The sequence below is a fragment of the Peromyscus leucopus genome, chromosome 3 (assembly GCF_004664715.2).
Source record: "Peromyscus leucopus breed LL Stock chromosome 3, UCI_PerLeu_2.1, whole genome shotgun sequence".
NCBI classification, from domain to species: Eukaryota; Metazoa; Chordata; class Mammalia; order Rodentia; family Cricetidae; genus Peromyscus; species Peromyscus leucopus.
In genome coordinates, this window is record NC_051065.1 from 115,133,686 (window position 1) to 115,158,230 (window position 24,545).

Consider the following 24,545-nt stretch of genomic DNA (forward strand, 5'->3'; position numbering starts at 1 on the left):
AACACAGATTACCTTTCCCTGAGGAAAAGGAGAAAAGGCAAAAACAAAACAAAACCAAAAAAACCCACCACCAACACAACAACAAAAAACCAAACTACCCAAGAACCTAAGACGATGTAATTATTGAGTCTCCTTCTTAAAGACTATAACTTGGTAAAATCTGTAGTAGGCAGAATTCTACCTACACACATTTGAAACCTGAGGATTTGTGTATTATCTGGAGAGAATGTAAGTCCCCATAAAAATGAGAACAGAATTATATAGGCAAGACACATTCTGGATCAAAAACACATTTGGAAAGAATGTGACCCTGTTCACACATCTCTGAAGACCCGCCCTGGACACGATCTGCTGAAGTCTCTGGCACAATGCACCTCTTGTTTATCACCATGTGGGAGAAGCTCGGAAAGAGCAGACACTAAGAGATTAAAAAAAAAAAAAATCCTTCCAAAAATAAAGCCAGCAAATGCAAAGCAAAGAAGGAAAACTCGAGCGCTTCCTCTCCATGTGTGAGAGACACGGGCTATTTCAACAGCTGATTCCACCCTCAAAGTATACAGCATACATAAAATAAACACGGGTCACAAAAATTAACAAATCATCATAACTGTCTCATACATCCTGGGCTGGCTGCGGAAAAACAAGATCATTCTGGATTTATATCTGTAAGTATGGGATTTCCTGGACAGCTAGTATCCACAAACAATCAAACACGGGAGGAACATGGGGAAAAAGGCAGCATTATTTCAAATTTGAGCTGAGAGCCGTGATTTGTAAAAGGCTGAACAGGAACTGAAGTTGAAACCTGAGGCAAGCAAATTCTTCTGTAAGGCACTGATGGACACTGCTCTGTTGCTCTTGGCTCCAAGGCTGGTTTTTAGGTCACTGGGTTTTGAATGTGATGCCAAATGAGGATCTCACTAGTATAGAAACTTGAGGACTGACAACCAACTTAGTCTCTCAATTTACATAAAATAATAATAATAATTTTAAAAATCTAATGATACTTCACTCAAGAGTTAGCACTTTTATGAGACCTGTTGCCAATATTAGTGTCTTGGAATGATCTCATCTCTCATCCTGGCTAAATTCCAGCACACAATTTCATTAACCCAGGTACTACAGGTGATAAAACTCATTTTTCCCTAAAGAGACAGCTAAAAAGTACCAGTTATACATTTATGAAGTACCAGCAATCAAAATTATGGATTTTCTAAAAGGTTTTTAACTACTTTTATTGAAAGGAAAATCGCTGTCTCAGACTTTTGTGACACTACTGCTAATAATAAATTTTACCATTTAGACATGGCCATAATATGGTAGACGGTGTCAATAAAAGGATGGGACAGAGAGATCCTCGTCTTCTAAGTAAGGCCTGATAATTCCATGCCGGAAGTGATCACATGAGACACTAAGCTAACTTATGGTTGTGAAAACAGTGCATCTGTGGTCATATACATCTGCTGTACATCTGCAGCTATATGCAGAATTACCTTCCCAGGTAGACACTACAAATATTTCAAATGCTTTCAAAGAAAGCAAAATTTAAATTTCATTTCTAAATTACAGTGAATCCAAATATTGTTTGCTTCTTTGTGAGTCAAGTGGTGGTGGCATGGGTCTGTTTGTTTGGCAAATTTGTCTAAACTTTTCTATACGGTATTCTACATGTCACTAGAGGGCACTGTGCTCTTTAGGTCACTTTGACCTCTTCAAGTACTAGGGAAGGTCTTGAACTCTTGAGCAAAGTCAAAAAGGTTAAAGAAGAAACTGTTTGGGGGTTTTTGTTTTTGCTTTTTTAAAGGGAAAAACATTTTCCCCTTCTTGGGAACACACAGCTTTTATTCTTTTAAAAACAACTCTAGAAAAAGCACACTAAGTAGAAAAGTCATGTTTGTGAAAATACAAAGCTCATTTTGCTACTTTCCAAGACTTCTCCCCTCAGACGTGATGGGGGAAAATTCACACTCATGACCTTGAGAGGCTGCACCAGCCAGGCTGGTACTCGATCTGCACCCACACCCACAATTAAGGGCAGCTACCCCCTCTCTGTGCTGACTGCATGTGCTCCTGTGCTCACTGGAGGTCATTTCACGGCCGAACATTCAGGCTTGCAAGCCCGAGAGCCACAAATGGGCTCGAAACAATTTATGATATCCGGCCTCCCCAGACATGTATTAGCATATACCTGGTTTCTTTAGCATCACTTTGTTTTTCCAAAACCACAAACACAGTTGCTGGAATTTCGTGTGGAAGTGCTTAAGGGGCTGGAAGTTAACACCTTTGTGAGGCGTGCAGCCTCTCAGTGGCTGCGAAACAAAAGCCTCTTTGTCAGGGTTTCTTGAAATGTTTTCTTAACATGTTCCAAGTAGTTTTAGGCAGGGAACTAAAGTAAACAAGATGTTACCATGATAAAAACACTTGTGAAAACAGTACAGAGCACACTTAGTTTCCTTCACATGCAACTCTTCGGAGTTTTAAAAAGTAAAATTCACTGAAAAAAATTTTTTTTTTCTTTAAGCAATTTACCAAAGAACCATCTTGCTCTGCCTGCAGCCCTCAACCTTCTGGACATTCTCTTCAATGTTCTTCTCAGGTCTGACATTAGAAACCCACAGAAGACATTTTTTGGCTTTCATAAATTACATACATTTGACTGACTTGTTAAAGGTATTTTTGTTTGCTTTGCTTCTGTCTGTATGGAGCTTTTCTATATGAAAAATAACCAAAAGGGGGGAAAATCTTTTCAAATGGAATACTATGCAAGTACACAAAGTGAAGAAATCATATGGAATACTAAGTTGGGATTTGGGAGGTGTCACTCAGGGTCTAGCAGGGTGCTGGCCCAGGCCCTGGGTTCTATCTCCAAAGCAAGGCATGGGATGGGTGGGGCTGAGGGCTTAAGGGAAAAAGAGATACTTCCCTCCAAGTATTTCTGACATTTCTGAAACTGCAGGCTGATCTGAGTGAACACTCAAACTGGAAAATGAGGAGTGTGGTCATGACTGAGAACCTTCCTGGCTGCTGTGTACCACACCCCAAAGCATCATGGGAGCCGTTTGTTTTTGTTTTCGTCTTTATGGGGAAGAATCATTACTCCAAGTCCCTCTGGTGAAAACTAACACTGACTGATCTGCAAAGAGAGACTAAGTGGAATGGAAAGATGGAGAAGTCTGACAGCTTCCCCTCTTGGAAGGCCACGGGCTTGTTTTCATTCCCCGTTGTAGGAATCAGAGCAATGTCCGCTGGCATGGCATTATGGCAAGTATGAGCACTGGCTGCCATCAGTAAACCCCAACAGTATCAGTCACGTGACAGTTCCGGGTGGGGAGATTTAAGAAAGAGAGAAGACAGAGCCCAGCACTAAAACTTCAAATTGTTTTGGGAAGAGACAGGACATAGGTAGGGTCTCTGTTGGCCGGAGGAACAGACAACAACAGCATGCTCTTTTAAGTGGTGTTTATCTCTGAAATTAAAGACTCGTGGTCGCCTTCACCTTAGGAACAAAAACCCTGTGGTGAAGGTGTCATGTTAGGTCTCTGGTTTTCATTTTCCATCAGCTCGTAACACTTCTTCAAGAGGAGAAAAACACACCTCTGCCTTGGCCTGTGAGTCTCCTCTGCCACCAACAGTGACACCTCATTCTCTAACGGAGCTGTATCCTGAAGCACTTCTGACCGCTGTGATAGTTACGCCTACTACCTGGAGTCCACACACGGCTGGAAAACAGGAACTAGGCATCATGTTCCTTTCAGACACCCAACCTGAAAAGTGAGGCTGGAGAACCCCAGAGCCAGGAGCTTAAAGCGTGGGTGTCGGGGGAAATTACAGACTCTCCCACACGCATTCCCCCAGCTACCCAGCCAACAGAATCCAGGAGGCACTGGGCACTGTTCATGCTGGAAATACGGGGTGGAGTCAAAACTGTGACCCAAGGTCAGAGGCCACATGCAGCTGTTATGAGGGGCACAAGCATGCTTCTTCTTCACTAGGGCTCTCTGCCTACTTTAGAGTGACATGGGGACAGGACTCTGATGGCCCACAAAGCCTATTGTATTGACACTCCATAATGTCACCATTATGGACCCTCACCACACCACCCTCAGCAACTGTGTACTAAAATATACCCAAGTAGATGAGACGTGCCAGTGTTTATAGAGAGCTTAGGAAGGGTTAGGCACTTCCCATGCTATGTCTTTGGAGTGTAACTTCTAAGAGATCATTATTAATACACTGAAGTCCACATGCTAAAAGGGACTGAGATGTAACTTATCTATACAAATGGCTACTCTTAGAAGAAAGTAGCACCATTCCTGATCTGCCTTTAGAACTTTCTTCACATCCACTGCCTCAAGTAGAAAGCAATTTATTAATTCAAACAAGGATAGTTTTTCCCAGGTAGCACAGTGCGACAATGGTGAACAAGACTCTGAAACCAGAGCTCACAGTAACCGGGTGGCCTTAGGTAAATCACTCAAATGTTCTGCTCCTTTGTCACCTTAACTGTGTGTTCAAAATGCTACTATGACATTTTCCTAGGTAGCTATGAGGATTAAATGAATTAATATGTACTAATATGTATTATTACATACCTTAAACCATGCCTGTTGCATATTTAAAAGTTGTTGAATTATACATTCTTACAAAGTGACCAGTGTCAATTTGCTTCCACCTTAAAAAAATAACTTGTAAAAATGGAGGGGGGGACTGATGGACAAGTAAAGTCAAGGAGATTCTTCCAGAACCCTCCAACCCAGCAACTTGAAGAGACATGCTGGAACTAATATTCTCTGATAACAGTGTCAGAGTTCAAGGAAACCATGTGGCTTTCATTGGAACTGCAAGAAGAGTTTCCTAGAGCCAGTGGATTTTTCTTTGGGGCTGAGCACAGACATGCTACTCAAAGTCCCCAAGATGACTAAAGTGTTCCACTTCATTAGGGCAGACCCTGACCCCAAAGATAAGCCTGAAGCTCTAAGTATTAAATCGTGCTGTAAAGGAAGGAAAACTGAGGTCCTGAGTTGTGTTCACAGGGACTTCTTCCATGGGAAGACTCACTTTTGTTTTCTGGAACCACATCTCCCAGCCCTGTTCCCAGATGGGTCATGTGTATGAGTCCCTTTGCTCTGGAGGTGGGAATGTAATGGAGTTTGGCTCAAGATTAGAACACAGGGCTTAATCTAAACCAATGGCAGTCTGCACAAGGCCCTTCTGAGAAGAATGGGGGAAAAAAACTTACACCATGGGACTGATAATCCCATAACATACAAACCTGTGTATGTTTTGTATATGTTTCCCATTAGAAAAGTTCAAAGGATGAAGGCAACAGGGAAATCACAGAGCTGATGGGAACCCCAAAAGCAGCACCCCCACAGCCCTAGGAACCCTAGTCAGCCACTTGGATCCTGACATGCCTGGCGCTAGCAATGTTGCAGGAGTTCCTGTCTCTCCTGGCTCATTTTCACCCCTGCCTTTATTCTTTTTCCTATATCAACTCAAGTCAGGCTTGTACAACCTGCAAACAAAGTCTTCTGAAAAATACTAGCACATAAGCAAACAGCAGAAAATAAGCAAGCAATATTGCAAGTTGATAGCGGGCACTCCAGTTCCGCTGAGCAAACAGGAACCAGGAGCATGTCATGCCATGTGCAAAACCACACCAAAGGCTGAGGAGATGGTTTCCAGCTCCCAGTCAGGCTCCTCACATCCTGAGAAGTGAACAGGCGTCTTGTTTGTGGGAGGTAAATCTAGGCCTCAATTCAAATGATCTTAGCTTTTTCTTTTTCTTTTTTCTTTAGAAGTGGTTTGAATTATTCACTCTTCTAGATCCTGAGGCCTAGCCATATCTTAACTGCCAGCTCATAACACATGAACCTATGACTTGAAGATTATTAGGCTAGAAATACTTCGACTGTTAATGAATTTTTTTTTAAGTGGGTCAAAGTGGGGAACTGGCGATGCATTTTCTGTCCCTAGAGTTGCTACATGTCACACAACTGATAACAACAATTTTATAGTTCAAGCTTTTATAACCATAAATCATGCTGACTGATGCTTGTCAGCCATCCTTAGAAGAGTGAAATCAGCAACGTATTTACTTAGCATTGGTGCCTATGGGAAAATCGGAACTGCCAAGTGTGTTCTGCCCAGCTTTTTTCCTCTCGTTGAATAAATATCATTAGGCAAACGATAGGGTGGTAACAAAGCAGATCCCATGAAGGAGCTACACAGAGAACAAAGCCAGCATCACTTATCTAAATGCTAATAATGTCCTCGGAGACGACCGTTGTGCTCTTGATGTTGATACTTACTAGCTCTTTTGGACATGGCCTAAACGTACACTGACCACAGAACACTCTTGAAGGATCCAATCTGGGAAGCTACAATAAGTTCAAAGCCTTCTATGCATTGATATAACAGTAAAATATTTACACAAAACTACCTGCAGGTAATACTACAAGTATCTTTAGGGTGTGGCTGCATCACAACATTTGTACCTGGCCCATAAAGATCTGGTCCATAAAGGATGCTCTCCCCACAGAGAAACCATCATGTGCCCTGATACACAGAAGCTACACACGGTGCATATTAACTAGACGGTGATACTCTGGTGGAGCCTTGAATGAGAATGGTCCCTATAGGCTGTATTTGAGTGTTTGGTCTCCAGTTTGGAATTGCTTTAGAAATATTGGGAGATGCGGCCTTGTTGGAGGAGGTGTGTCACTGGGGGTAGGCTCTGGGGTTTCAAAGAGACATGAAGCCTGGTGTCTCTCTGCCTGCAGATCAGGATGTAAAGGTCTCAGCTACTGCTCCAGCACCATGCCTGCCTGTTCTCTGCCATTATGACCATGGACTAATCTTCTAAAACTGTAAGCAAGCCCCCCAATTAAATGCTTTCTTTTAAGAGTTGCCTTGGTCATGGTGCCTCTTCACAGCAATAGAACACTAAGACAACTGTATTCAGTACATTGGTCAAGGATTCAACATATTATGCAGAATCGATGCCAAGAATGCAGGGCAGCTAGGTCAGATTTCTAACTACTGGACAGCAGTGGTGAGGGAAGGGAATTCTGAGATGAGAGGCACAGACATCTACTTCAAATGGAGAAGATGAGCAGCCCATTTGGGCAGAGACTATCAGCACCACAGCTCAAGATCAGACAGCCTGAGTTTACATCATACATTCACCCACTTCTCCTGGTAAGGCGAATGACCTGAACAGAAGCCACCCAATACAGAGAGGTAAGAAACCAAGATGGCGGCACTGTCTCAGGAATCCATGCCAAAGAACGGGCCCAGCCACTGAACGACAAAGGACCAGTCACCGAAATAACTGAAGGGGGACACTGGCTTTCTCTCTACCTCTGGGTTAGTCTGGAAACCTGACTGCTGTTGGTGCCTTCCATTTGGGTCTCCTTCCCTTTAGGGGACAACCACCCAGGGACGATCTAACTTCCTATGATGGTGACTCAGAGGCCACCCTCTGAAGGGCTGTATGACCCTCAAGGGACAGCAGGAGGGACAGCGGGCGGGGGGGGGGGGGGGGGGGCAGAGAAGACACACGGCAGATAATCCTTACTTTAGAAAGGCTGGGAAGTCGTCACAAACGGCTTCACATCCTGGCCACTTGCATACGCCATGTCCGTACAGAGGATGGCTGTGGGGGTGCTCCTCGTGGGACAAGCTGCAAGAAAACACACAAGGGGGGAGTGAGTAAAACACAGCCTGGAGAGTCCACGCGGCCCAGGGAGCATGTGACGAGTCTCACATTGCCATTCCCCATGGAATCTAATTAGTCCTGGGTTTTTTGTTTTTTGTTTTTCCTAAAGCAAGAGTTAAACTCTGAGCTGGAAGATTATGTTCTGAAAGCATTTAGGTATAATTGCCTGATGTTAAGAACCTCCCTCCACGTGTGAAAAGTATTTGACAGATCTTTGTTTGAAGCAAAGCTCTGTACCCAGACAGTAAAGGCTGCTACAAAACTGCCATGCTTCCCTGAGTGTACACACTATGACTGGAAAACCTGTACTGGATCTGCTGGTCTTGTATTTTCCTCACAGGAACGTTTCATATTTCTTCCTCTCCTCCTCTCTATGAAAATTGCTTCAACAAAATTCAAGTGTCCTTTTTTTTAAAAAAAAAAAATTAATTTTATCCAGCAAAAAATACAATAAATAAATAATGCGTAATACTAAAAGATAAGTTTTCAGGGCAAAATCTCCCACACTGATAATCAGCTTAGAATTAACTGGTGGTGGTGGGAAGTTTGTATTTCTCAAGTTACTGACAGCAAGCTTGAGAGTAAACATGGGCAGCAAGGGGTTAACACTCCAGTGGGGTTCCAATCGATGATAAGTAATGATCCGGCCACTGGGATCAAGTCAGGGGATGCTTTGATCTGAGCCATGTGGTGTGCAGGAGGGGTCTGCTGGGCTCTCGTGACAAGCCATATTCTCAAACATTTTCTCTATCCATGCATCTTTCAGACAAATGATCTTTATGGTCATTTCAATAACCTTAGATTCCACCTACCAGAAATGTAAAATGAACACCTAGCATTCGGGTTTGTACTTGGCACACTCCCTTCTCAGTCTGCAACTTCCTCTGCTGCCTCTCCTTGGTTCAAACTTCCAGAGATTAGTGTGATACAGAGATACACACACACACACACACACACACACACACACACACACACACACACAAGTGCATGCATGCACGCAGCTAGTATCTTATCCTCCTAATGAGATGACTTTTCATCTAGTTCCTTGACCATGTCCTTACACCATAGGTGCCCACTGGAGCTACTGACCCCTCCCTTACAACGTAACTCACCCACAGCGAGCACATTCCAAACCTTTAAATCTTCGAGATTCAACGTGAACACACCAAAGAACAACACCTCCCAAAGGCAATGAGGTCCCCCTATGTTTTTAAAAATTATTTTGCTGGAAATCTACTGACTTGAAAATACCAATGAGGTGCTCTAGCTTTCACAAAGGAAATAAACATGGGAACCAAAAGAAAGATGAACTGTTAGAAACAGTAATGTGTAAAGGTAGCAGAACCATCTACCTTGCGAGGACAAGAAACAAATTAGAGGACGAGGCTGATGGCAGAGGGTATTCTCTAAGAACAGAGGGTTCAATTCCACTGGACCCAACGAAGGTGTTCACTTACAGTCTGTGCATGGGCAGGTACAAATCACTGATAATCTTAGAACTGAAAGACTATTTCACTACCACAGACTCCTCACACACTCTGAGAGCAAAAGCATAATTTATGAAAAATGTTTTTCTTAATAGTTTCAGGAGAATTCCTACCCCTCTAATTATTTTCTCTAGCTATGTGATGAGAAGCTAACTGAAGTATTCTAGTTTTTTATCAGAACACATGCACATGTGTATAAACGTATATATAAATAAACATAAATACTGAGAATAAATATCCTAAGGTAGACATAAATACATATTTTTTGATAAATTAAAGCATGGAGAATTATACTCTTTATATTTAATGTCATTTTGCTTTTTTAAACATTTTAAATTTTTATTTTGTGTGTATGAATGTTTTATCTGTATATATATATATATATATATATATATATATACATACATACATACATACATACATACACACACTATGAGGGTGTCTGGTGCCTGCAGAGGTTAGGAAAGGATGCCAAGACCCTCTGGGATTGGAGTTACAGATGGTTGTGAGCCATGTGGGTGCTGGGAAGTGAACCTGGGTCCTTTACAAGAGCAGTCAAGTACTCTTAACCTCTGAGCCATCCCTCCAGTCCTCATGTCATATCCTAAAAATGTCCTCATGTTATCAACTAGTCTCCAAACTTTCAGCTATTGATAGGGATCTTATGCATCTAACTTTAACCATTCCTATAATTTGGATACTCAGATTTGTTATATTTCTTATATTTCTCAGTAATGTCAGAGATAAAATTTATTAGGATAAACATCTTGGCAAACACCAGTTTCTACCAAAAGACACATTCAGAGAAACTTAGAACCAACCAGCCAATGACACTAAGACTTACATTTCACTAGGAATACTGCATCAGCGGCTCTTGCTGAGTGCATGGTACCCACCAACCTGCATCATTTTGTGTATGTGTGCTGTGTGCTCTTCAGTGCAGAAGCCAGGAGCCTCGTCTATTGAGAATATAAAACCTCCTACTACCAGTTGGGAACTGCAAATGGTATTGCGTCTAGTCAAGAATTCTCAAATTATCATCACAACATGCACCATGATGCTTGCTGTCCTCCTGGTTTATCTGATGAACTCATAAATAAAAACTATTTCCCTCTAAGTGTTTATTTCTACCCCAACTTGGAATCACCTAAATGACGGAAATGATGACTTAGGTCCTGATCCCCAAAGACTAAACAAACAACAACCCCGTGCACAGAAACACATATTTAGTTACTTATTTAACTCAAAACACTGTTCCTTATTGTGGAAAGATCACATGCTCTCATTGTCACACGGTGCTGGGTTGGCTGACATGGTATATCCAGTCACCCCACCCCACCTAGACATCACTGTTGACATTCTTGTGTGTCACTGCTCTCTTCTGGTGTGTTCTTGTTTTGTAAAGTGGCAACAAATGCTGTCACCAGCTTTCCATATGGACTGTGTAACTGAACACACTGAAATATTCCATTGTCTGAAGAAAATACTTAAGTTCGGATGGGAGAAGGGGTTGGCAGTGGTACCCTGATGGGACTACTGCAAATCTTCAGACACCAACAACTCAACACTAGGAGAGATGTATTGGGAATTAGGGAAACTTGAGTATTTCTGACAACTTTTTATACCTTGACTGCTGACACGCAATTGTGAACAATTGCGTGCAGTCATGTGCACACTAGGAACAATACCAAGTACCACTCAAGACTGCACTGGCAGTCGGCCACTGGCTCTGCTGCCATAGTCAAGCCGCACACCCACCATGGTGCATGGCTGAGGCTGGCTTCTGACCTTTGGGTCATTCTGCACACACCTCCACCATGCATCCCCTGCCACATCTCTGTATTGGACCTTTGACGTTTCATCAAAAGAATGGAAGAAGGAATATTAGATTTCCACTGCTTTCTGGCTTCTGACAAAAGAGCCAAGAAAGCAAACACAAACTCATCAACTTCAGTTAATTAGAGCTCCAGGAACAGGTTGAAAGACAGTGGGCAAACAAAACTCAGAGCATCTGATGGTGGGAGGCAAACCGAAGACTCATCATGACACAGACCGACCGTGAGACAGAGTGGACCATCAGTCTCTGCGAGAAATGCTCATCACGTCTGCTTTTAAGATGCTCGAACATATTTACACAAGATGAAATACATATTTACCCAAAATGAAATGTCCAGAAGTTTGGAGCAAGTGTTCCTTTTCTTTTTCTTTCTTGGTTTCCCTTTCCTTTCCTGTTCTCCTGCCCCTCTCTCCTTTCTTTCTTAGCCCAGGTGGCTCTGAACTCCATGTTGTCAAGAATAACCTTGAGTTCCTGATCCTCTGGCCACCCTTTGCCAAGCTCTGGGATTACAAGTGTGTACTACAGTATGCCAGGCCCCAGGTCAAATGTTCAATAAAATTTTAGTTTGTTTTTCTATAAACTCTCAGGTTGAACACTCCCATAGGCAGAGATCACTCATTCACTCCCACATACTGAGCATCTAATACAGTGCTCAATAAATGCTCTGTAGATTTATCAATGAACAGACAGCAAACACCTTGTCCTATTTCATTTTTTGTGTGGTAATATACTCAATATTTGCTTTCTCTTATTCTTGTAGGTAAAGACCAGAATTATGTAAACCCACAGGAGAAAATATTGCTGAAGATACTTTGTATTACTTAATTTTATTCAGACTATGTGCAACACAGATAGATGCATTCCAGAAAAGCCAGTTGATTTCAATCTTCTCTGATAATCCTTGCTACATAAAAACTAAATATAATTTAACACGAGAACAGTGGTAGCGTTTCAGATGTGAAGGAGTCAACGTGCCAGGGAAAGTATAATTACATATAGATATGAACTAACTCCTGACACTACATGGTACTTATCAATGCGTTTACATTTGCTATGGTGTGATGCCTCCATTCCCAATGACATTTGCTATGCTATTTCTGTTCGATTTATTTTTCCGACATTGACATACACCAGCCACAGTCTTTACTTGCACATTGGTGGTAGGAAAGATTTTCTTTTCTGTCAGGGCTGGAGCATGAACCCTGTTCTGCATACTGGACAAGCATGCTACCCCTGAGCTACAACCCCAGGTCTCTTGGAGAAGTTTGGAGACTTCACTTTACAATCCCCAGTTTCATTGCCTAGCCCAAACTGGAAACTGGAATTATTCCTGTCGCCTTCCACAAGGACAGCTTCTCAAGATTGCAGTTTGCAGGCTTCAGCAGACACTTAAGCTGTGGGTCCCCCTGTGGTGACCAAAGGAAGAGGAATTCTTGACTAAGGAGACACGTCCTGCTAACTTACATGTCGGCTTTGGGTATCTAAATCAATCCCGCCATCTACAAAAGCTGCAACGAAACATTTCTTAATGTGAGCGACATGTGTACTGACATGTCTTCTGAGTCTCCCCCAAGTTCATTTTTTTTTTGTCCCATCCCAAATTTGCCTACTTTGTCTTTTTAACTTGAATCATTTGTAGCAAAAGCCAACTCACAGTCACCCCTGACCAGTTTGTGTCATGATGAGTCTTCGGGTTGTCTACTGGGTTACACCCCTTCTCCCTACCTAACTATCACACCAAAATTACAAACTGTACTGTAGTTCATGGGCATGTACACGATAAACTAAGTCATGGAAAGCTATGTTAATCTTTTTGCAACTGCTCAAAATAATAATTTGTTGGTGGTGGTCCATAGAATTATATGTCATATGCTGAAGAGTTGACTCACTTGGAATGTGAAATCAATTATTTTGTGTACATTTGGAGCTATAGAACTCAAGTCTCATTTAAGAACACTCGTAGTGTTCCTACAGAAATTCTATACCTAGCAGCAGGCACTCCCTACCCCCTCCCTGCCTGCAGCGCCCCCATCCCTCATTGATCACTTATCTACTCCCGGGCTCCAGACATTTGCCTGTTCTGTACATTTTATATAAACACCATTATACAGTATGTGCTCACTGGTGTATGGCTTCTTTCACTTAGCATGTTTTAGAGGCTAACACATCCAAATTGCAGCTTTTTATGGCTAAACACTATTCCACTATATTTATGCAGCACATTTTTTTTTTAATCCAGTGATTTCTTAATGAACAATTTGAGCTGTTTCACATGTTGGCACCTATGAACACTGCTGCTCTGAATAGGTCAATTTATGTACCTGTTTATATTTTTGGTTGTGAGCCTAGCCTTTAACGGCTGAGCCATCTCTCCAGCCCTTATGTACCTGTTTAAATGTGTTTTGTTTTCAAGGTTTTTAAATTAATTTTTCTCAGAATTGTATATATGATTTTATTACATTTACATAATCTCTACCCTCCCTCTCTCTCCTTCAATAGACTCCCAAATCCCTTCCAAATTCATAACCTGTTCTTCTTTAATTATTACTGTTACATACATATACACATAGATATGTCTCCTGAGTCCATTTAGAATGACTCTTACATGTGTTTATTTGAGGTGACCACTTGGGATTGGATAAGCTATCAGGGGGATCATCCCAGGAGAAGACTGATTCTCTCAGCAGCCATTTAGCTCTTCATCTCAGGGTAGGGTCTTGTGAAATTTCCCTCCTCCATGTTGGCATGTCAGCCATGTTGTCATTATATAGGTCTTGTTTAGGTAACTATACTATTGAGATTTCTAGAAGACACTGTCTCACAACAGGCATTCTGGTCCTCAGGCTCTGAGAATCATTTTGTACCCTCTCCACTTTTTTTAAAATTTAAAATAATTTCTTTTCATATTTTGATCATGGTTTTCCTCTTCCCATCTCCTCCTCACTCATCCAATTCATTGTCTTTCTCTCTCTCTCTCTCTCTCTCTCTCTCTCTCTCTCTCTCTCTCTCAAACAAACAGGCCAATTAAAAAATAATCAACCCACTAGAATATATATTTAGAAATAAAAACTGTTGGTCTGTATAGTAACTTTAATTTTATTTAATTACATATTTCTCTGTATTTATTTACTTATTTATTTGGCTGGGCTTGAATTACCATCCTCTTTCTCTGTCTCCCAAGTCCTGAGTTCTAAGGATGCTATGCATACTGGTCACGTGGTAATGCATTCCAAGGTTCCCGCACTACTTTACATCCCCACAAGCACCTGCGCATCGAGGGAGGTAGCCTCCCCACAACCTCCCCACGTTCTCCCCACAACCTCCCCACGTTCTCCCCACAACCTCCCCACATTCTCCCCACTTGCTATTGTAGTTCTGTCATTTGCTCGCCAGCCTGTGTGGAAGGAACGTGATGCTTGATGATTTCTTTTTTTTTCTTCAATTTCCACCTGCCTAACAATTAACACGGCTAAAGGTGTTTTCATTAGCTGATGGCCATTTGCTCAGCTTCCTTACAGAAATGCCTCCTCCAATCCTTTGCCTATGTTTACCTGTATTGTTCCATTGCTGCCTTTTTTTTTTTTTTTCTGGATACAAACATCTCACCAGCTGTAATTACAAATATTTACACGCATTTGAGCTGTCTCCTACTTTCTTGATGGTGTACCATTAAAGCACAAAAAAATTTTAATTGATAAAGTCTAATTTATACATTTTTATGTTGTTTCCTTTCACGTTTGTGGAAACATTCAAGAGACGGTCACCTAATTGAAGGCAGAGAAGATGTTGGCGTCTGAGAGTTTTATAGATTTCCCTCTCTCGTGGTCTGTGATCCACTCTCCATCAACTCTGCATATGATACATGGCAAGGGTTCAATTCTTTTCTTCTGAATGTCACCCTAGCACAATCTGATGAAAAGAATACCGCGTTTCCATTTGAATGGTCTGCACCTTTATTGAAGGTCAACTGAGCGCAAGGGGAACATCAGGACTGGGTTTTTAACTCCACCTACTCCATACCCCTTTTCGCCATGTGTTTCATTTATGCCATTTGGTGTTCAAAAAAGATCTCTAAAAATCATAAAACAACTTCCAAAATGAAACTCAATGGTAAGATAACTTCTGGGGTTTGGTGAGTGGGGACAGAAATAATAAATTTTTCATTAAAATAAAGCCTAGCAGCTGGACATCATGGAGAAGGAAAGCCTACAGGAGAATGTTCCCAGACGCTCTTCTTTCATGGGCCAAAAAATCCTTCCAGAATGTGCTGCGGATGTCTCTGACATGGAAATGGAGTGGACATACACTTTTGGGGAACAGACACTATTTCTACCCAGGGAGAGCCAGGAGCTCAGTCAATTAAGTCTCCATTTATCACGACCGCTGTGCTAATGGCTTCTCTGTTCTCCCTCTCTATTTTCTCTTTAAAAAGCAGAAGGGACCACCCTGCCTGTGCTAAAACTTCCACCAAAATTCCACCAAAGACACCACCTAAAGTACATCCATGTGGAACATCTTGTCACCAACCAGCCACCAGGATTTCATGCTTAATGGACGCTGATTAAAGGAATGAATGCCATGTGACCGATGCCTTCTAGGAAGGTGCTATGTCAACTTCACTGCTGCTGTGGAGCAGGAGCTGGCTACCACCCTCTCATCCATCCCCTGCCTGCTGCAACCACACGGACCCTTGCCCACCCTTGCCCACCCCCTTTTACTGACTCTCTCCTATCCCCAAGGGGCCACTTTCTTTGTCTCAACCAAGTATTCGAACTTCCACCGAGTGAACCAGAAGATGGCCTATGTTTATGGAACTCTGGCTCTGAGAGATGCAGCCAGGATGGTAAAAATGGAGGCCCCTTTTTCCAAAAGCACCCTGAGACTCCTGACTGTCCAAGTCTCTCCCCGTCTATTGTCTTCCCAATTCCTTGGCCTCCTGTCCATGTGTCCAGCTTTCTTCATGTGCACACAATAACGCAGTCGCCACAGAATCCTGTCCTCTCATGTGTACTGCACGTGACTCTGGATGGGAAGGTTCTGCTCACTGGCAGACCAAACACTAAATGAGATGCTTCTGGTGTCCAGAAAGCTGTTCCCTTGATACACAGTTCCAGGACTGTCGATTACAGTAATGAAAAGCCCCTTCCATTATCATCAGCCCACGGTCATAAGAATGACAAGTGTCAATGGAAGCCAGGGCTCTTTTAAGCTTTTCCACTGATTCATGCCATTCTTCAATGTTAACTTAAAAAAAAAAAAAAAAAAAAAAGGGCAAGTAAGAAACAAGGAATGAAAGAAAGAAAAGCTTCCTACCTCTTCTTTCCTCCCCCCCCCCTTTGTACAGTCCTCACCCACTGCTTTCCCGCTATGTTATCTAGCCAATGAGATGAGCACCACTTTAGGAGGTGCTTAGGTGGGAATCGGAGGGAAAAATTTTAATTGAGAGATTTCTAATGAGGACACTGTATCAAAGGACACTGAGACTTCAGTTTTAAGTCTGCGCTTTCTGAAGGCAGTGTCAAGTTTGTGAAGCATACAGGACATCAACCTGAATCAAACACACTCAAAGTGGCACCAAACTAGATGGGGTGGCCTTGGACCTCGATCACACATGACCTGCAGACTCACAATTGTAGATGATTCCTTAAATACTCTGTCCCACTTTACAGTCAAGGTTTTATTCTTGGAATGTTTTGTTTTTCATGTGTGTTCCTGTCTATATCCATATGTGTGGTATATATGCACACTTGTATATGCAGTTACATGAACCTGTCTGCATAAAGGGCAGAAGAGGCCTTTGGGTGGAGATAATACTCTCAGTCTTATTACATGGAGACTGAAGACAACTAGGCCAGAGTCCAAAAGCCTCCTGTTTCTGCATCCCACTGTGAGGGTTACAGATGAAAATGTAGTCATGTCTAGCTTTTTAAGTGGGCACTGGGGATTTGAACTCAGATACTCATGCTGTGCAGCAAGCGCTCTTACTCACACTACCTCCCTAGCTTTGGAATGTTTTTATACTGTGTTCTGTCTCCGCAAAATTGGCTAGAGGTCCAACCACAGTCAGGTCCGTTTTCTCCAGTTTTATTCTGTAGTAGGGGAAAGGTCTGTGACCTGCCTAAGGAAGAGCAAATGAGATGTGGGAGCAAGAAGACCAAGACTCCAGCCCGGAGCAGTACTACCAGCAACTCTGTATAAAGGACCTTTTAGTGTCATCGAGACACTTGTAGAAGGAGATAGGCTTCTTATTTCCCACTAAGTATTTGCACACAAGGAAGACGTCACACTTAGAGCCTGAACTGCCCCTTCTCACTCCTGGTTACTTGATTGCTATTCATCAGTTCCTTAGTCTGAGATTCTGCCACAGACAGAAAGGGTTCTTTCACCACAGCTTACTAACCCACGTACCAAGAGTGAAGAAAGACCGGTCATCTACCCGCCAGAACAAACCCACAGGCTTCTCTCTCACAGAGGAATCCTAGACTCTCCTTCCCAGAAAACTCGTCATCTCAACGTTCTCATGCTTTTTAAATCATGTTTAATCAGAGGATTTCACATCCCTTTGTGATATGATATTCACCAGGATGACTTGCAACTGGAACGACTACAGATTAGTCTACTGAGTGCGGCCTGTGCTTCTAAACCATAATGGAGGTTACTGTGCACATCTGCTCTCAGTATTGTGCCTTGAGAGGAGGTGAGCTGACCACCTTAACAACGTTGGTCTGTCCCGGTTGGTTTTGCTACTTGATTTTGGTTTTAAGGAAAACATTTATTTAACTTTATTTTATGTACATTGGTCTGAAGGTGTTAGATCCCCTGGAACTGGAATTACAGGCAGCTGTGAGCTGCCATGTGGGTGTCAGGAACTGAACCCAGATCCTCTGGAAAAGCAGCCAGTGCTCTTAACTGCTGGGCCGTCTCTCCAGCGCCTGCTGCTTGCTTTGACTGTATAATATTCTGATAAAACCAGGCTCGCTCTTCGCGCAGTGGTCTCAGGGACTGGCCCACTCCTGGTGGGCAGGATGGGTCTGAATAGTACACAAATACTCCCACTTTCTATTCATGTGTTTCTGATTATCTAGACCAGAGGAAAATGTGATGAATGTGTTAGCATTGTGACTGCTCAGTCCTAACATTTTATGAAATCTGTTAAATAAAATATTAGGTAAGAAGCAGTAATAGTGGGACTGGAAAAATGGCTCAGTAGTTAAGACCACTGGTTGCTCTTCCAGAGGACCCTGGTTCGATTCCTAGTACCCACAACTGACTGTAGCTTCAGTCCTAAGGAATCCAAGGCCCTCTTCTGGCCTCTGTGGGCCCTGTACCCACATGGCGCACAGACATAATGTAGGCAAAACACCCATACACATAAAATAAAAATAAAGGTTAATTTTTTTTAAAAGAAGCACTAACAGGTACATACATAAATACCCAAAATTCAACACACCAGGAGAATGACCTCAGGAAAACTGACCAGGCTTAGAACAACTATGTGGAGGGCTCAGGACCCTCAACACCTTCCTGTGCAGATTCTGACCCAGAAGTCTAAGAGAAGGGCCCAGGAGTCTCCATATCTAATAAGTTCCTGGAGTCACTGGCGTGGCTGGGCCATTCAAATGTTTAAATCTAGGACCCTTAAGAGTCCCCTTTTTCCGTGGCTGACCTCAGAAAGGCTGGGCTAAAGGTTGCACATAAGACGACTTCTGTCGAATGTGGTTTGAAATTGCAAGGCTGAGATATAGAAACAAGCAATATGGCGGCACCGGGCAGCCTCACCATTTAACAACAACAGACTCCTAAAAAGGCTCATTGGGCCCCTATAACACACGAATTACATGTAAGGCTCCTGCCGTTTTTGAGATACATACAAACATATAACAGGAAAGGCCAACGACAGGTCATTCTCTGCTCTGTTTACCAATCGCTGAGTTAAACCACGAGGGACCTGGTGGGCCACTTGGCTGCTGAGTTACGCTTGCCAAGTATCACACTGAGCAACAATATTCCAGCACACACAGTTGAATCAACAAACTGGGCAGCATCTCAAAACTGCAGATCCAAACTCTAGATCTGCTTCGGGTATCTTCTCAGCCTGTTTTCTACCCCTGAACCCGGAGGTAAAAGAATCGGAAGGGGAGATAAAGGAGATAGAGGAGGGCAAGCACACATTCTAGATTTTTCTCAGAAAACACGAGTACCATGCAAGCTGGATTTAGAAGCACTGGGCAGAGCACACACAGAGCCAAGGTCCTTTCCTTTACCATGAGAAAGTCCTACCGAAATGCCCACACGTGACAATCACGCCTTACTCAAAGGTGTGTGTGCTCATGAAGCCGGATGGAACAGACATGTGCAAGGAGACACACAGACATAGTGTAATGTGAATCAGATGACTTCACAGGGGCCACTTTAGAGGATGAGATGCGTTCAACTTAAACTTTAAATGTGGCTTGCTTTAAAGAGAACACCACAAATATTCCCCCAAGTAGATAGACCAGTCCCCACAACAGAGAGGCACCTGTTTACAGGACTCAAGGGTCACCAGCTGAAGCCCCCAGGAGGGCAGTGTGGGATCTAGCCATCTAGCTTTTCTATGCTGATACCAGCACAACAGCAAAGCTCTGAAGACACATTTCATGCTTGATTTCTATTGAAGAAGAACCCTCTAGGCATCCTGCCTGTACTAGACAAGACTCACAGGGGCTTCCACTCCACAGACCGCTGTGTCCAGTGCTCTTAAGCAGAGCTGGTCACTGCAGAGGTGGGGACATCTCATGTAGGCTAGCTATGTGGCTGGCCAATGGCTGATAAGCACTGGAGGCTGAGTGCCTGCCTGGAGGTCTGATTGGCAGTTAACCTCCATCACGGATCAGATTGCCAATATTAACTGACCCTCTTTTCTGAGCCACAATGAGAGGAACTTGGTATCTGTGTTCCTAGTCATCCGAGTGTGGGGCACAGCAGGACAATGGAGCTGGGGGCAGAATGAGCACCACAGAACTCAAGGTTGGCTAGGGCCCTCAGATCTCAGTGCAGCACACTGGGTGGGTAGTGACGGAGGCAGAACACCTGTATTTGCAAGGTGATGAGTGATAGAACAAACAGAGGTAAAGAGTAAGAGGTGGCCAAGGTCCAGCCTTTGTTCTGGACACCAGCAAGGCCTGTTTAGAGTTTGAAATAAGACTCTATACCATTGGCCGTATTAACACCAGCATCTCATTAAGAAAACAGAAAGCTTTCCGAGGAGCGCTGTGAGCAACTGTGTCAATACAGACACAGGGGCCACTAATCCAAAAGTTATTAACGCCACTAGGCTGGCATCTCATTCTGTGTGTTTGCACTGGTGAGTCACAAGGTCACTGTGGAACCTTGGCCATATGTTAGAGGAGCCAACGTGTAACACCCAGAACCCCAAAGAGCACAGCTGCAAATTCCAACACCACAGCTTCAAGTGTCAATCAAGACAAGACTTTCAAGGGTTACCTCCTTCTCCAGAGGTGGAGGAATCGCGCATGAGCAGCTGGATGAGGAGACAGGAGAGGAAGGGACAGGCGAGTTTGAGACACATTGCCATTGGCTCAAAACCATCAGCCTCTTCTTGTGTTTCCTCAGAAATACACACTACTTATATTGATTATTTTTTCCTTGCAGAACATAGGTCATTAATGTTCACTGGGCCAGCACCACAGTGCAGAATTCCCACATCAGGGTGCATGCAGTTCCCAAATGAATAAGATACCACTGAAATGTCTAAAGCATGTGCGAACACAATTTTTATATGCGTATATGCATACATGTATCTCATTCTCTCAGCCTCTGATATTTTAGCATGGGTAGTATATTAGAATATGTGCATCCCTGATTCACAACCCATTTACTAGGAGGAAAATATTAAGTTGTTTTCCTTTTTTTAAACGGATGGTGAAGAGTCACAGTGGCATGGGATGTGAATGAACAGTCGACACTCTTTCCAGAATCCCCAGCAGGGGAGAATGGACTGAACAGGACTCTGACACCAGGTGTTGGGATATGTGGTCCGGGCCTTAAAGCATCTGTAGGAGCTCAGCTGGGAGCAGAATCAGGGAAGTACATAAGCACCAAAATAAAGAAGTTTATAGACAAAACCAGAGAGCAATTAGAGACAGCACAAAGGCCAACACCAGGATCCTTTGTGCTGGGCCACAGCCTTGAGGACTTCTGTCTCTGGAATGATGAGTCTTGACAGTGAAACCTAGATTTTGTTCTAGTTACCACACTTCACACTGATTCTCTCTCCTTCTTAACAGTGGAAGGACATCAGCAAGGACCCTCACACAGTGGAAGGATGGCATAGCACACAGGTAACAACTGGTTCTCAGAGCATGGTTGATGAAGACCCCAACTTTTAGACCCCCACCTTCACTTCCTGAATCAACAATACCTGCAGCTCAGCCAGCCCTGCAGGTGTTTCTGGTGCATGTTTCTTTAAGCTTAAAATCTATGCTTAGCAGAAAGCCAACTGCTCTACGTGTTCGAAACCTCTGCAGATAACGCCACAGGCCACCCAGGTGCAGGCAAGACGTGGGACGACAAAAGGTGGGGAATACTGAAGGGCTCTTAATAGGTTCATGCCCATCAACATCCCACTGGTCCACTTTCTTCACCATATCACACTCAGTCCCTGCAGTGGACTGAGCACCTACTAAGTGCCAGGCTGGTTGTGATGGGCAACAAGGGATGACATTAGGCGAGACAGCTGAACTCTCCCCCCCCCCCCCCCAGTGCATTTAAAACCCTCACAGGAGGCCCGTGTGTGCAGGGGATAACTGCACTCTGGTATCCTGAGAGCAGCCATTTTTATTTTTAGCAGATCATATACTGTGTTAGACTTAGCTGTATGCTTCTGTCACACGTGTCCGTCTCCACATTTGTCTCTCTGGTTCAACTGAGCTCCTGACTGGGAAGAACTGTATCACGCACGGTCATCTTTTAATACCCAGAAACTACAACTGGTACAAAACAAATGTGTTTTGAATTTGTTGATAGATATAGTCAATAGTAATAGCAGCAGTGAGCATTGAGGGGGGAAGTACAGTATGCAGGCAACTAGAACATTTGTAAGTTCTTTGGTTGTCGTGGTTTAATCTACTAGCCAGGCTTGCTATGACACATTACACTAACTCCAGAGGTGGAAAACGGGGGCCCAGCAGGAGGAATTAACCTGCTTTATGCAGCTTTGCCTTAGTGCCCATGTGAGACCCTGACCTAAGCAAGCCAGGGGAGGTTGCCTGACAGCGAATGCTCTCCTTTTCCCTCTGACTCTGGACTTTTGCTTCTGCTGTGCCCTGGGGTGAGAGAACTACTCCCTGACCTGTTCAGAGATCACTCACCAGCTCTGCCTTACCCATTTATCCTTAAGCCCACGTGGTAACACCTAGCTCCTTCCTGGGCCTTCCTGGCGCACTGAACTGTCTTTTCATTAGGGCAGGGTACGTTTTCTCGATTTCTCTTCTACTGCAGTGTGAGCTCGCTGGGGAAAAACTTTGAAGCTGCCCAGCTGCAACTCTTGGAGCTTACACACCTGGTACGTGGCTGCCACCGGGCAAGTTTGGTTGAGTAGATACGTTAGTCCTGTCCCTCTGACTGGTGTCCCACTTAGAAACACATTTTTTGCTGAACTCTGGACAAGTTCCCATTTGTCCTTGTTAAGTTTCTTTTTATTCCAGGCTGTACCATCCTCTAATTTATTCAAACGCCACTGGATTATCCCAGCTCTTGGTGTCAATTTTTTTCTAATTAAAGTAAACTGCCATTTATTTCTCACACTGATCTTTAACACGAGACGTCTCATTCTTGTCATCGCTATGACTCATACGGAGAAATGTGAGTTGAATATAGGGGCTCATATGCACCAGAATGTTCCCATGGATGGTTCAGATACAAAGGGAGAGATAGTACCACAGACATGGATATACAGTGACCTTGAATTGTGCCAGATAACTCAGCCCACCTCTTTGAAAGCACACACGGCATACTTCATCACCCCCCCCCCCCACACACACACACTTTAGGGATCTTTCTCCTTCTGGCCGCCATCACAGGCTCTCAAGCTCTTTCAATATTCACAGCCAACGTGGAAAACACATACTGCACAAGAGATCCCTCAAAGATAGTCTTTGGAGTATGTTTTTAAAAGGAAAGGGAGGGAAGGCAGAGAAGAGATCAGCCTGCATGGAGACAGCTTCCCTTGAGGACTATAAAAGGCCTGTGAGTTGAAGGTCATGAGTCTGTTTGTTTAGGGAGTCTTACAGGTAGAGCACGCCACAGCCTCCAGTTGCTATGGGGTCTGTTTACCAAACAAGAACACAAATAGTTACACAAAAGCAGAACATGGTGTGGGGCCAGTAGCTAAGTGGGGCCCAAGTGCCTTCTGGTGAACCAACCGGAGTGTCCTTAAAAACATCCTTCCTTTCGCCTCTGAGGCTGGGAGGGTCCCCATTCTCTGCAGATCTCCCCTGCCAGGGGGACCGTGGGGTACTCTCACTATTCTAAGGCTGGTTTTATCCCCTTCTTTCCTTTTCCTTTTTTTTTTTTCTGCAAGACTTAGAAACCAAATTATTTAACCCAACAATTCAAACTGGACAAGAAAACATTTAGTATTTGTAAGAGAGAAAGAAAAAGAGAACAAGAGAAGAGTTTCAGTGTCTGAAAGAATTTGAGTACAAGCATACAGTGTTTAAGCTGGGCTACTCCTGCACAAGAGCCCAGAGAGGTCTCTGTGTGGGATTTTAACTGACTTCCTATTCATCATGGGTGTTCAGCACACTAGAATCTTACTTAACCATGTGCTCCTGAACCTGGGGAATAAAGAAACAAGTGTGTGTGTCTGTGAAGAGAACACACGAGAGTGCGTGCGTGCGTGCGTGTCATGTGGGCTTGCTGATCTACAATTAAATACGCCATACGAGGGAGGCTGCCATGAACGGAAGCTGACTCTTCACACTACATTGACCACGGTCCCCACCCGGCACAGCCCTGATGCCTTTCTGTGAATGGGACAGATTGCCATATGGATGAAGACACTGAACAAGCTGTACAACTCTTGGCGACATGTGCCCGGGGGATTGTCCCATATTAACGCCACCTGGGCTATGGCAATTGTGCTCTGTCTGTGCAGTGGCACCGAGCAGCCCATAAGGATGCTATTTCTGAGTACACACAAAAAGGAAAATTGCAGTTAGGAGAATTCTCTGGCTAGCGGATGTGTTGCTCAATTCCCGAAGTAGTTTCCCAAAGGAGCGGTTATCTTCTGTATTCACACAGGCAGAAGTGACAGGCTGGAACACATATTAACAATTTCCCTTTGTGAGTCCCCGCTATTGTTTTAATGAGGAGACTACACTCTATAATATACTTGGGCCTTGACTGATCACAAAAGGGGGTAGAATAAAGGACTTCAGGCATGCTGTACATATGTAACGCACTCGTGTGAATCACCCCAGTGAGCCAGCTTGCAAGA

The 24,545-nt window shown here is 43.6% G+C and overlaps 1 protein-coding gene across 7 annotated transcripts in view; it reads right to left on the reverse strand.

Annotated features, from left to right (window-relative positions):
* Foxp1 (forkhead box P1) overlaps window positions 1-24,545 on the reverse strand; it is a 395,763-nt gene that overhangs the window by 45,552 nt on the left and 325,666 nt on the right. For all 7 annotated transcript variants that reach the window (XM_037204353.1, XM_037204351.1, XM_037204352.1 and 4 more), the window contains one exon: window positions 7,580-7,684. In XM_037204353.1, the coding sequence (XP_037060248.1) occupies window positions 7,580-7,684 (105 nt within the window). The remainder of the gene's footprint in view (window positions 1-7,579; window positions 7,685-24,545) is intronic.